Here is a 15,077-nt window from a genome sequence, read left to right as displayed (position 1 = left end):
AAAAAAAAATCCGACATGCAAAATTTACAAATTGGAAATGTTGCTTTTTTGTATGTCGTTATCTCCAAAAAATAACATCAGACTTGTTCGAAGATCGCCTGATAGTCATATTTATTTCGGTAACACTCCACACGACTTTTTAGTTCATTTACCCAAACTATTATACCTACAGGGGGCACTGGACAGGTTCACTTTTGGATTTGGATTTGTCCACAATATTCACTCAACAAGAATTGTACGTTTGGCGGCGCAGAAAAAAAACGGGGATCTCTGAGTTGAATATATACATAAATGCATTGTCAGTGTTTACCGAACTCAGTAGATGAAAAGTACATTGCAATCCTCAAGAACTGAAATACAATGTACTGGTATTCGACTTTGATATCTCCACACATGTGAAAGAAGTGCAATTAAAATGGATGAAAGGGAAACTTTCCAAGATATCTTTATTGACACGTTATAATTTTTTACTTAGAAAAATTTACAGGTACGGAAACAGATTTCTTACGGAGATTTATAATGGGGATTGTTTACATCTTCTCTCCATTCGGAAGTCACTGGGAATACCTAGCGCAATTTTTCAACGTTATCATCCGGGTCTGCTGCAATGCAAAATCCCCGTAAACATAACATTTTTAGCCTTGTACTGAAACCTGATAAGCTATAGGGGCATTTTAATGGAGAAATCTTGGAAATTTTTCATACTTTTGGATGAACATCATTTGAACCCTGTGGTATTTATGGTTATATCTGAATAGCCTTTTACAAATTATATTTAAGAGATATTTAGAAACAAACAAATTGAAAAAAATCACTAAAAACCGTTTACTTCAAATCAATTAAGGTAATACATGTATAGTCAATATCAATATAAATAATTCATGAAACTTAAGTTTATCATTAACTATATCACGTAATAACCCGGTATTATAGACAACTCTTTTGTCATGAAAAGATGTAAATCCTATATTGTATCATTATGCAATGGATCATAAATTGAAAACAACAATGTCAATAATTTGTAAGAAAGATTTCGAAACATTTCACTGTCCTGGCCCCGGGGCCATTAAACTTAGACAAGCTCACTTTCGCTCTCAGTCTCACTTTTCTGCTATTATAATATATAATAATTCATTTTGTTAAAGTAAGACTTAGATTAACAAGAGGCCTATTGGCCTTAACGAACACCTGAGTAGCATATAACCCGTACACAAACTTGTCGAGGAGTCTCATATATGCATCTAATTAATTAGGTTTCATTCTGGAGTATATAAATTTGTAATGACGACCACCTCCCTGCCTGAAATCTTTCAAACAGAATTGTGAAACCTATAATTTTGGTGAAAAACTTAAATATCTGGTCTACAAAATCATGAATTCAGTTTTCCTTTCAAGTGTGTGGGAGTAAAGATGATAATTTTTAACATTATATGCATTAACACTAATACATCAATTTTGGCCCTGCCCTAGAGTCAAAACCCATACTCCAGGGGACATGAAAATTAAAATTTCAGTACAGGACTTCCTGGTAAACATAATTATAAGTCAGTTTTTTATACAGATGAGTGAGAATAGAGAAGAAAATTTGTAAACATTATATGCATTAACACTATATTGCCAAATTGCCCCCCCCCCCCAATGTCCTGAACCCTGGCCCAGGGGCCATGAATTTCACAGTTTAGGTAGAGTAGTGAGTGGACATCATAACCATATATTCAGTTTTTTGCCCACATGTGTGGAAGTAGAGACGAAGATTTTTTAAGATTTAAAACATTTTTACTATATGGCCATACTGGCCCCACCCTAGAGCCTGAACCCCTAACAAAGGGGTCATGAATTTCATAATTATTGTAGAGGGCTTCATGGACATTTTCATAGGACATTTAGTTTTTAATTATAAAAAATATATATGGGAGTAGAGAAGAAGATTTTCTAAGATTAAATACATTTTTACTACTAGTATATGGCCATATTGGCCCCACCCTAGAGCCTGAACCAGTGACCCAGGAGTCATGGATTTCACAATTTAGGTAGAGGGCCCAAATGGACATCATAACCAGGCAATTTGTTTTTTAAAATGTAAATGGGAGTAGAGAAGAAGATTTTCTAAAATTTAATACATTTTTACTAAATGGCCATATTTGCCCCACCCTAGAGCCTGAACCACTGACCCAGAAGTCATGAATTTCACAATTTAGGTAGAGAACCTCATGGACATCTTAACCAGGCATTTAGTTTTTTAAAAATATATATGGGAGTAGAGAAGAAGATTTTCTAAGATTTAATACATTTTTACTAAATGGCCATATTATCCCAACCCTAGAGCCTGAACCCCTAACCCAGGGGACATGAATTCCACAATTTTGATAGAGGGCTTCATGAACATCATAATCATGCATTTAGTTTTTAAAAAATTTATATGGGAGTAGAGAAAATTTTGTAAGATTTAATACATTTTTACTATATGGCCATAATTGCCCCACCCTAGAGCCAGAACCCCTGATCCAGGGGCCATTAATTTCACAATTTAGGTAGAGTGCTTCATGGACATCATAACTATGCAACCAGTTTTTTCCTCACGTGTGGGAGAAGAGAAGAAAAATTTTGAAAATTTGGCTATTTTTTGTATATTTGGTCCCACATGTGGCGCCCCAGGGATGGTAGAGCCATGAATTTCACAATTTAGATTCCTCTTACCATAGAAATGCCTCACACTAAAAATGGTAACAATCAGCCTTGTAGTTTTTAAGAAGTTAAAAATGTAAAATTGTTAACGCCCGACGACGGACGAAAACGGATAGCTTTAGGTCACGTGAGTTTACTCAGGTGACCTAAAAAGTGAACTCGTCTAAGTTTTACGGCCCCGGGGCATGATGACCGGCTCATCTAAGAAACAGACATATTAGGACTCTCCACAATTCATGAAAACGCCCAACCACACACAGCACTTGTTTTTGTGACTTACTAATGCAATCACAAATGCTGAGTAAAAAAATCCAAAATCTAAGGGTAAATGCCATAATCTAAAAGTGATGGATAGAAGCACTGGTGAACGGCGTGGTCCTTGTTTTTATGTCAAGACTACTGCACTGTCATCTCTACCCAGTAAAAGGTTTTTTAAAAAAACGTTCCCCAAAAATCAATAAAAGATCGGGTCAAATGAGGACTGCGCTGTAATTGGATTTGGAATATTCGATTTAAAGGTTTGAAAGAGCTTGTTCATGAGAGACGGTACACAATGTATTTTTTATTCGCACCGATTTTTCTATTAACATTGCGAAATTAGTCTGCAATTTAGCAATACTGTGGTTTCGTCAATATTCGTTGAATGCCATTTTTCATGGATTTCGTTATTATTTTTATCCATGAAAATAAATGTTCATTGAAGTGCAATTTCTTCTAACATTTTGTATTTATAAGATCATTGGCCACGAATTTACATATCACTGAAACTGTGTTTTTAGCTCATCACTGGGCCAATTTCAACCAAGCTTAGCACAAAGCATCCTTAGCCTAAGGGGATTCAAAGTTGTGAAAATTAAAGACCACGCCCTTTTGCAAAGGGAGATAATTAGGAATTTATGAAAATTTTCGAGTAATTTCAAAAATCTTCTCATGAACCATAAGACCAGGAAAGCTGAAACTTGTGTAAAAGCATCCTCAGGTAGTGTAGATTCAAAGTTGTGAAAATCATGACCCCCGGGGGTAGGGTGGGGCCACAATGGGGGGTCGAAGTTTAACATAGGAATATAGGGAGTAAATCTTTAAAATTCCTCTTCTCAGAAACTATTCGGCCAGGAAAGCTGAAACTTGTGTGGAAGCATCCTCAGGTAGTGTAAATTCAAAGTTGTGAAAATTATGACCCCTGGGGTAGGGTGGGGCCACAATGGGGGGTCGAAGTTTAACATAGAAATATAGGGAGTAAATCTTTTAAAATCTTTTAAAATCTTCTTCTCAGAAACTATTCGGCCAGGAAAGCTGAAACTTGTGTGGAAGCATCCTCAGGTAGTGTAGATTCAAAGTTGTGAAAATCATGACCCCTGGGGTAGGGTGGGGCCACAATTGGGGGTCAAATGTTAACAAAGGAATATATAGAGTAAATCTTTAAAATTCTTCTTCTCAGAAACTATCAGCCAGATGATTCATTATAATTGTTAAGACTTTGGCCCCAGGACAATTCTTTGGCCTCACAAGAAGGTTCAGAGTTTGATGTAGGTTTATATCCCATATATAAACTATTGTTAAGGATCCTTTTGAGAACTGCAATACTCAACATATGATATGACTATAAAATCATCCAGACTAATGATTATAAACATAAGAATATCCAGGGGAAAATGGATTTTATTTATACAGGATCTACATGTATTATTGTACATTGTCCAGATAGTTTGTATTATGACTCCATTAAGCTGATTCATACCTATTGTTCCTCAGATGAGCGATGTGGCCCATGGGCCTCTTGTTTACTTTAACCACGAAAATTGATACCCTTGAATATTAATGAAACCACAGTATTCGCAATATGTCAAAATGCTTGCATGTAAGTAAAACCATATATTATAACATGTCAGTTTTTATGAAAAATTAAAATGTTTTCTTCTGTAAAATTGGATCCCAAATGTGGCCCCACCCTATTCCTCAAGATTTTGATTTGATCACATTTAAATCTATATTATCTGAGGTTGCTTTCACTAAAGTTACGGCTTTTCTAGGCTAATGATTTTTTAGAAGATTTTAAAAATAAATTCTCTAAACATTCCTATGTGAATTCTTGTCCCCCCCCCCCCTTCACCCTACGTTGTGACCCCATCCAAACCCCGGCCTTAAACAAACTTGAATTTACCCTACCTGAGGATACTTTCACACAAGTTCTCAGGCCAATTGGTTTCCGAGAAATTTCTCTCTCTATGCTCTTATGAAAAATTCGACCCCCCCCCCCATTGCGGCCCCACCCTTTCCCGTGGGGTAATGATTTTTACAACTTTGAATCTACACTACCTGAGGATGCTTCCATCCAAGTTTCAGCTTTTCTGGCTGATGAGTTTCTTGGAAGAAGATTTTTAATGGTTTATTCCTATGTGAAAAAAATAGCCCCCCCCCCCAATCGTGGCCCCGACCTACACCCGGGGGTCCTTACAATACTGCCATCAAAATTTCAGCTTTCCTGGCTGATGAGTTTGAGAAAATGCCAAGTTTAAAAAAACGTCTGGTTATTTTAAGGGTCCATCTCATAGATTTTCAACGGCGTACAGTTTGTACTTTTTCTTTTGTTATTTCTTATGTTACACTCCAACAAAGCTTCATTTTATCATAACGTCATAAAAGTACAATGGCAACGTTCACCTTTCGTAAAACGGAGAAATCGTTTAAAAAATAAAATTTTCCTTACAAAATCTATAAATATTTTCACCCGTATTTTGTTTATTGTGTTCAATTTTATAAATGATATCGAAAAAAGATCATTAAAAGTATATATACAGTGTGTTTTACTTGAATGCGCAAAAACGTGCTCAATGAAAACTCATACCGGATTCTTAAATAAAAGGTTTTATACTCTCTAGACAATGGACTATGACACAATATTTATAGATTTCTACGGGAAAATTCCTCAGATGTTGATATTAAATCTTTGCATGGGTATAAGTACATTGTAGCCATCTTGGCGTTATAATTGAGGTAATTGATACATGTATTGGTTAAAGCAATACAACAAGATTTTTTGACCAAGCAAATATTAAAAAGGCATTTAAGCAAAGTTTAGCTGCAGGTCTTTAGCTCTTTTTTTTAAATAGTATTACACCAGAAGCTCCCAGGTCGTCCATCCGATTTTGTTCATACCTGGAGCTACAGACCTGCAACTATGCAAAGTCGAAATACGGAATGACTGCAGCAGCCTAGTGCAGGCTCCATTGATTATCTGAGTTGGTCGTGACTTGAGTGGCCAATGTGCGGCCATGTTCCAACACTGTGGTTCCAGACTATCGTACACTCGTGTTGTGTGGGTGGTGTCCTCAGACATGGACACTGTTTGGAGAGGTTCAAGTTTCTTGCCGACCGAACTTTAGGTATTGGTTTAGTTTATTGGATTAAGCACAAAATCATACGATTTATCAAGTATATATAGAAATGCATTATCAATGTTTAACGAACTCAATAGGTGAAAATTACATTGAAATTCTTAAGAACTTTCAAAAATACATGCATTATGAATTTGACTGAAAACTTTATAATCTGGACGCATCTGTAAAATTATAATGATTGTTCACTTTTCAGTCGCAAGTGACAAGAGTTTTGGCAAGTGTTAACCATGGTTAATCGGTACTAGTAATTGCAGTCATGGTGCTTTATTAAATTTGAGGGTGTTTTACAATGATTTAAGTCGATTACGGACTTCTTATCCGGTACATTTTTTGAAATCAAGTGTATTTTGACTTGCACGCCCAAAGCTGGGCATTGTGGCGGGATAGCGTGGTTCGTGTTTAATCAGAAGATTTATGCAGATATTCTATCACATGTATTGTAACTGATCCAGCTCTTGGAATCTGGATGCCCCTTACATTTTTATCAAGTTTTCCAGACTAACCAATCAGGAGACCACACCGGCAGGAGCTATAAGCAGTAACAGATGATTCGATTAATGTTTTTAATGTATTTCAAATAAATGGTAATCATTGACAAGATTAATTGATTTGTGTTATTAATTAATAATTAATATACATAACCCCTGGCCAGCAGGGGGCATAACTGTATGAAAAATTTCATTGCACATTAGTATTTTACATTGTATAGTATATTACATTATATATGGACGGAAACAGTGTACATTATTATCTAAATAATTATCTAAAAATCAATGAATATGAATAAAATATAGACCAACATTATAACTATGTCTGTATACAAAGTATAGGTTTAGTGTAGGAAGGACTGGATTTCTAAGTCATCATTATTCATGTACATCAACCATCAAACACTATAAAATTGTGTCAAGTGTTCATCCAAAAAAATTGTTCTTTAGACTGCACAGCCAAGGATTCAGCATCAACCAATGACATCGCTACTTCTTTATGGATGGTTTTAGCTCCGGCTATATAAAAAGACAACAAAGTTATTTAAATACAGATTAATAGATATATGATTCAATCTTGCCATTTGTAAGTCAATAAAAATCGATAAAACAATTTTACAAAGGCAGGTGACTTTCACCAATTAATTTAGCTAAGAACAAATATTTATTCAGTCCAATACTAGTTTTGCAGTGCACTATCCCATATTGTTTGCACATCAGCATGCTTTCCACCACAGACTGTGAATTGGCATGTGGCAGTTACACGTAAGTCAACAAAAGGTGGACACTCAATCAGTACATTTTAATTAATAATACCAAAACAAAGGGGGGCTAACTACTGTTAATGAAGTTATATTCATATAACTATAACAAAATTTGACACATTCAATCCACCATAACATTAACAAAAAAACCCAAAAAACAACAAGGACATGCCCACCTGACAACATCCATTAAGTATACTGCTAACTAGCTTTTCTGCTCTGTTTGATCCACGAAGTTTAGTTTGAATTTAAATTTAAACTTAAATTTTGTAAAAGAAAAAAAAAACATTTAATATATTTTATCCGATTTTATCTCATTCACCATACCTTTCTTATATTAAGGCTTTTTTTATATCATTATTAACACATATCAGATACCTTTCAATTTTAAAATCTGTAAACTTTTTAATCCTGTCTGATTGGTAATCACCCCTATCTTTACCCTGCTGTCCTCTTTGACCTCATGATTTGGCGCTATGATACATTTATGAATTAAAAAAATTATTTAATGGTTTCTTTCAAAATAGTTTGTTTCAATTCATTAGTATGGTGAACTTAAAGCCACTTATTTTGTGTCCTTAGAAGGGGTATGTGGTTTGAACAAACTTAAATCTTCCAGTTAAATAAGATGATGACATAAAAAGTTTTTGATATTACTGCAAGGTTATATGGTTAAAGGGAAGACTTCACCTTATTTTCATTCCCAATTATATTTTCTTGGAAATGGCAGTGGGGTTCTGGGGAAGATTCAAATATGGAACAAGTTATTATGTAGATGGAAGGACAGACAAACAGACAAACAGTCATTGAACAGAAAAAGCTCACTTAGAGCTTTCGATTAGGCGAACTTTAAAAAAAAAGTAACAACACATCAAGTGTACTATAAAACACTAGCTACCTCTTCTTCATCCTCCTGATGCAGGTGCATTAAAAAATACAAGTTTATATTTTAATCATTCATTTAGAAATAATGACATTAACCATTAACCATACACTGAATTAAACATAACAGTATAGTTAAAGGGGCATGGTCACGACTTTGGTCCAATTTTATTTTTCTGTTTTTATCATTTACAATGCTTTAGGAATGCATATCTAATGATCAAATGAAATTGGAGAGTCAGTCGTAGAGTTAAAAGCAAGATACATGGCTCACAATTCTTCGTCATGTAAACAAGGCTCTGCCCTGTTTTTGTTTACATAGGTTTAATATACCAGTAAAACACCTTTTTCAAGCTGTATATTTGTCTATCTTCTATTCATTTTAAGCATAAATAAACAGTTTCTAATGTTTAACACATTTATTTTAGGTCTAAAACTTAAATTTTCACTTCAACATTTAAAATGTAAACAAACGCTTTGTTTATATAGCAGAGAATTGCAAGCTCTGTAACTCACTTATAACTCAACGGATGATGCTATAATTTTCGTTGGCTATTAAAAATGCCTTACGGAAGCATTGTTAACATTAAAATCAGAAAAATAGATTTTGACCAAAATTGTGACCATGCCCCTTTAAATTATAAATCATTTTCACAATAATATACGAATAAAAGGAATTGTGTGATGCTACGACAGCTGTCCACTGACTGATGCTGCCCCACCCACCTCCTCTATGGCGTCCTGCTTCCTTTTGCCGGGGCTCTTAGATCGCTCTCTCTTGATTCGCTCCTTCATCCTCTCTAACTGCTTCTCCTTCTCATCCTATAAAATCAATAAGACAGAAACCTTTAAAAAAATAGACACTTTCTTAAGCCTTGTCTTTAACCATGAATAATATTAACAATGTACAATGAAATCACGTAGACATTAACTGAATTGATGAATATTTTTTTAATTAAATGTACATGTACTTAATGGTAAAATCCATGTATTGGTTTGATCTAAGTGAAACAAACCAATACATTAAAGTACTCTGATAACGATGTGTGATGTAGCACTGTCAGCTGTAAGTCCATGATGTGAGCTGTAAGTCCATGATGTGAGCTGTAAGCCCATGATGTGAGCTGTAGGCCCATGATGTGAGCTGTAAGCCCATGATGTGAGCTGTAGGCCCATGATGTGAGCTGTAAGCCCATGATGTGAGCTGTAAGCCTGTGATATGAGCTGTAAGCCTGTGATTGGAGCTGTAAGCCCGTGATGGGAGCTGTAAACCCATGATGTGAGCTGTAAGCCCATGATGTGAGCTGAAGGCCCATGATGTGAGTTGAAGGCCCATGATGTGAGCTGTAAGCCCATGATCTGAGCTGTAAGCCCATGATGTGAGCTGTAAGCCCATGATGTGAGCTGTAAGCCCATGATGTGAGCTGTAAGCCCATGATGTGAGCTGTAGGCCCATGATGTGAGCTATAGGCCCATGATGTGAGCTGTAAGCCTATGATGTGAGCTGTAGGCCCATGATGTGAGCTGTAAGCCCATGATGTGAGCTATAAGCCCATGATGTGAGCTGTAAGCCCATGATGTGAGCTATAAGCCCATGATGTGAGCCGTAAGCCCATGATGTGAGCTGTACGCCGATGATGTGAGCTGTAAGCCCATAATGTGAGCTGTAAGCCCTGTGACGATGTGAACTGAACCTGTTTTGCTGCCAGAAGGTTTGTCTTCTGTCGTTCACCCAGGCTCAGCAGGCTCTGAACCTCCGCCTGTTTCTTGCTCTGTCTCTCTGCAAGCCTCCTTTTGAGCTGTAAATAAAAAATTAATTCTTACAAATCTTACATGAAAAAAATGTATAATTATCCACATTTACAAATAAATGATGCCTAATTATTAAAACATATTTATGGACTTGATGAATAAAATGTCTAAATGTTTAAAGCTACAATATGTGGGATTAATTTTAGTAAATAATAGTTTAAAGTTAAAATACTCATTAAATGTATGGTTGATTTGATGGCTGTTTTGGTAACCATCCAGTATAAAATAAGATCACGTTTGAATCACTGTTGGTAGGTTTTGACTGACCATTTCCTCCTGCTTGCGCTGACTCTCCTGTTTGTGCTGTAGGACGGCCGTCTGCTCTCTCATCAGTTTGGTGTATGTGTCCTGCTTTTCCTTGTCAGACACCGTCACATCTAGGGCCGTCTTCTCACGCTTCATTGACGCAAATGGATTCTGTGTACAAAGAACGATACAGTCATAGCGACCTAATATCAAATAGATGGTCCATAACGGTATATAAATGATGCACTCATGAGGATTTCACATAATTAAGAAAATTTCACATGAATTTTAAGTACATATTATATGACTGTAAGATCTAGCACAGCTTTTTATAAGAAATTCATGTGAAAATTTTTATACAAGAAATTTATGTTTGCGAGAAAATTTCATACAAAATTCATGTGAATGCTTAATTTTCTCAGGTGAACTTTGACACATATTGACTGTGTATTGGAAATCAGCTTGCACTATCTTGCAAATGCTAAAATGCGAAAAATTATTTATTTTCAAAGTCTTATGGGCAAAAATTTAAATGAAACTGGACTTTCTACCTAAAATCAAAATTTGAAACTGATCACCAAAAATAGATCAACCAAATAGTTGCTTTAATAAATTTTCATACTGGTATTATTTTTAAATATTTCATTTAAAACCATAGTGAAAATATTCAAGAAACCTACAATGGTGTGATCACATGACAGAATGATGGAATGAGCGATCCAAAGATATACAATCATGCTGTATTTAAAGATTTGATTTTCTTTTGGAACTTTATCTACTTCTCTGCTGTATCCCTTCATTCATGACATAGCTTAGCTAATGTAATTGTAAGTCTTACACTGTCCTTAGCTAAATAACGTTTTGAGTGAGTTGCACAGTACTTACTAGTTAATAATGTCTACATTGACTTACACTGTCCTTGGTACTAGGTCTGGAGAACCTCTCCTCGTCTGTCAGTGACCTCTTGACCCCTTCGTCCTCTTCCTCCTCTTGGCTGGTTCTCTTCCGCGCTTGTCTTCTGGCTTCCAGTCTCTTCTGAAGCTGCCAGTGGACATTTTATTTTTGTACAACGTACTCTATCATAGTTAAATTGTTTACAAAAACTCATTTTTCATGTACTACATAGAAAAAATCAGAACTGAACAATGATGAGATTGTTTACGTTCTATACTAGGTTACCTTTATGTTTATCAGAACAATTAAATTCAATCAATATTTAAAATTTTTATCTGCATTTACCGGTACAATTAAGTTTGAACAATACTAGAAGATGAGTTATGATAAGTAATGTGGGCATAAATTCTGTGCTGGTTGCACTCTGTACAAATATATGCAAGTTTATTTCATTCATGTATCAAAAGAAAAAGACCTAAATAATTCTACTTTGTGGATTCCCTTTGTGACGATCATGCACAAATCATTCAGACACACCACTTGCTCTGCCCTTACCTCCGAGCTTTGATGACTTCGTTCCTTTTCCTGCGATTCTTTCTGTTTTTTCTGTCGACTCTCCGAGATCAGTACAAGCTGGGCTGCCCTGATCTCCTCGCTCTCTTTCTCCTCCGTCTGACGTCTACGAGCCGACAATTTTTCCATCATTTTCTTCCTCTGTTGTTCTAGATCAGCTGCCATTGCCTAATATCACACAGACACAAATCATGATCAACAACACATTTAACAATTAATCAGTCAGACACAAATCATGATCAACAACACATTTAACAATTAATCAGTCACGAGATATGTTACAATAACAGAGAGGGAAAATAAGCTGTTAAACTTGCCTTCCTCTTGAGTTCCTGTTCATGCTCTAATTGTTTCAGGGCCGACTGTAATTCCTCCTCCGAAGCGTTCTCTGATTTAGCTTCAAAAACAGAGAATAAGCATGAGACTTCAGTCTACCTTTATTTATCAAAGCATTCAAATACCCAAAAATTTAAAATCTTAAATTATTTAATCATTACAAAGACTTTACTTTAGATTTTAATTTGCTTCATTATATTTTATTACTATGGTGGCTAAACAGAAAAGTTAATTTTACATGAAGCAACAAATGGTAACATTGAAAAAAAAAGATATAATGAAAAATTCAGTGAGTGAAAAAAAATTTTCTTTTACATTTAAAGGGACTTAGACATGACATGCGCTCAAATTTTACAAAATTTATTGTTTCATTTTTAATGTCTGGCATGGTCAATTTTTAATGCTTTGTCAAAATTTGAAAGTCAAATATTGAGGTACAACGGAGTTAAAGAGGTTAGAATTCTTTGTATTGTAAACAAAGCTCGAGCCCTGTCATTGTTTATAATTAAATGTATTCTATTGGTATAAGTTTCAATCTAATGTTTTTTGTTGTTTATAAAAATTATTTATGAAGACATTCATTTGAATCAGTTTATCTTGTTAGCCTCAAGTTATTTTTCAAAGAAATGGTAATTTCTTTACGTTACATAAATTGTAAAGAAATGTAAGATTCCAGCTTTGTTTACATAACACCAACTTTTTTCCTCTTTATCTCGCTTGAAACCTGATTTCTAACATTGAAATTTTTGGTAAATCTTTCGAAATACACAAGTAAACCATTTCTTACATAAAAATTAAAAATATTTTTTTCATCTGAGATCATGTCTAGGTCCCTTTAATAAATGGTATTCACAAGCATCGCATATAGAGAATTATCTCATGCAGCTATATAAAAAATTAAAATAATAAAAAAGCATTGGCTATACAAAATTTTTATAACTTTTAAAATATAAAAACACTGGAAAATTCTTTCATGCTTGTACTTTACAAGAGAAAATTGAATGATGTGTCAACAAATACATGTATACCAAGTGACAGTTAAAATGATGGTTCCTATTAGTATGACAATGTGCTTATAGATAACAGAGACCATACACAACGTAATTTACCTTTCGGTATTATATAAACATCAAATTTAAATTCATCATTCATTGCTAAATTTTAAAAAGACATTACCAGGTAGTTGATCAAAATCTTAGTTTTTTGTATTTAAGGAAAAATGTAAAAAATGACCATAGTTTTACATAGTATTTCTTCAGAGTAATTTTCACACGAATACAACAGCAAAAGCTTGAAGTGTAATCTTTAAGGTTTCAGTATATTTCACCATTTTATCATATTTATTTGAAAAGTCCTTTTTCCATTCATGTTAATTAATGCAATACATGTAGTTATCTCTGTTGAAGAAAGCCATTGTGGAAGCTGTTTTACATATTAACTTGAAATAATCATAATAAGAACTCTTCAATAAAAGGCGATTCAATAAATTCCAGTAAAACTACGTTGTGTCTGTCCTTATGAGATGACGAGGGAGTATGGGTCATCTTGTGTTCACATGTGTGCATGTCAATTGCAAAACTTACATTTCTTAACTGGAATACACCAAGGACAAAAGAAAAAAACAAAATAAGCAAGAAACAATCACGAGCTGTAACCAAACCTTCACATTTTGTGTATGCAAAATCTTTACAAATAAGCTTACAACAATAACTTAAGCTTTAATTGAAATGACTGCACTCAAATCCTTGTGATACATGAATTTTTCTTGATATCTCTGATATTGACCAAAAAGAGATTCCCTGTCACACAAACGTTTAATCAGACTCACCTTCAGCAATCAGCATGTCCTTTTCTTTCTTCCAATCTTCCTCCATGTTAGCCATTGTCTTGTCCAGAATCTCCAGTCCTGCCTCCTCTCCAGTGGGATCCGATGAGGATAACTGGAACAACATCCCAGTCAGGGCATCAAACCAGCCCTCGCGCTTCGCAATACGCTGGACACGTTTCACTTCCTGCAACTCCTTCTCTTCCTGAATGAAAATTATAAATAACTCAAACATCATAAATTAAGAACATTCACATCATCTTCTATTGAAGTTTTATATTAATAGATAAAAAATATTGACAGCACAGGAAAAATATTTACCATATCCTGCATCAGATTTTGAACTGTGGCACTTTCAGTTGCTTGCTTTTCTTGGAGGTCTGCCAACAACACCACACTTAGATCCTCCAAACTTTCTTCATCAGACATTTTTGGGTTTTGAGCCCTGTGTGACTGTTCCTCCACTACAAAAAACAATATTGTCATCCTCATCAACATCATCATCATAATAATGGTCGATGTCATTCTCATCACCATTACTTGATTAACTATGAACTTACACTGAAGTTTGTACACCATGGCCTCAGTTAGGATGGCCTGATGCTCACTGCGTCGTTGTGCTACTTCTTTAAACATCACATCTTTCTCTGACTTTGACAACGTCCCTTCATCAGTATGGAGAGCAGCCTGCATGGAGACCTGCTTCCATGTTCTTTCATCTTTCTCCAGTTTAAGTAACTGAGTTTTCAAATCCTGGGGAAATACAAAGATTCTTTTATGTTATGTAAGAATTTGATTGATACCAGAAATATTCATGTTAATATACAGCTGAAATGTTTTTGAAAGTAGTTACTCTGAAGCTCTTAGTTTTATTTTAATTACCATTAAGCTGTGTTTTTTTAAATATCTATTGAGGTGCAAGTCTTTTCTAATCATTACTATTGAGCAGTATAGGATTTTCAAGGCTTTCTGTTGAACTGTAAGCTTTTAGAAAATTACATGTATTTATCAATAAGCTGTACCTGAGCTGACATTTGTTTTGCCTCCCTAATAATGGCGGCACTATTCCTGGCCGTCTGTATGATGTCCATCAATACATTCCTCTCTTCTGTCTGACGCTGATCAAGTGCTTCCAAAATGGCTGTTTGAACTGAGGACAAATCTGCAAAATAAA

General features: G+C 34.9%; 1 protein-coding gene across 2 annotated transcripts in view; it reads right to left on the bottom strand.

Annotated features, from left to right (window-relative positions):
- Positions 1 to 6,632: 6,632 nt before the first annotated feature.
- Positions 6,633 to 15,077, bottom strand: part of LOC105336412 (trichohyalin) — a 28,711-nt gene continuing 20,266 nt past the window's right edge. Inside the window, exons 40-51 of one of the 2 annotated variants that reach the window (XM_034451166.2) lie at positions 14,926 to 15,065; positions 14,464 to 14,656; positions 14,225 to 14,367; positions 13,907 to 14,108; positions 12,060 to 12,139; positions 11,725 to 11,910; positions 11,188 to 11,316; positions 10,297 to 10,446; positions 9,912 to 10,016; positions 8,944 to 9,039; positions 8,234 to 8,248; positions 6,633 to 7,090 (exon numbers count right to left, since the gene is read on the bottom strand). In XM_034451166.2, coding sequence (XP_034307057.2) covers positions 7,061 to 7,090; positions 8,234 to 8,248; positions 8,944 to 9,039; positions 9,912 to 10,016; positions 10,297 to 10,446; positions 11,188 to 11,316; positions 11,725 to 11,910; positions 12,060 to 12,139; positions 13,907 to 14,108; positions 14,225 to 14,367; positions 14,464 to 14,656; positions 14,926 to 15,065 — 1,469 coding nt within the window. In that variant the 3' untranslated portion in view covers positions 6,633 to 7,060. The remainder of the gene's footprint in view (positions 7,091 to 8,233; positions 8,249 to 8,943; positions 9,040 to 9,911; positions 10,017 to 10,296; positions 10,447 to 11,187; positions 11,317 to 11,724; positions 11,911 to 12,059; positions 12,140 to 13,906; positions 14,109 to 14,224; positions 14,368 to 14,463; positions 14,657 to 14,925; positions 15,066 to 15,077) is intronic. The other variant, XM_066082197.1, reaches the window with a different exon arrangement.

This window comes from Magallana gigas, chromosome 4 (assembly GCF_963853765.1).
Source record: "Magallana gigas chromosome 4, xbMagGiga1.1, whole genome shotgun sequence".
NCBI lineage: Eukaryota > Metazoa > Mollusca > Bivalvia > Ostreida > Ostreidae > Magallana > Magallana gigas.
The sequence above is the reverse complement of the archived record's forward strand: the minus strand, read 5'-3'. Positions and strand labels throughout refer to the sequence as shown.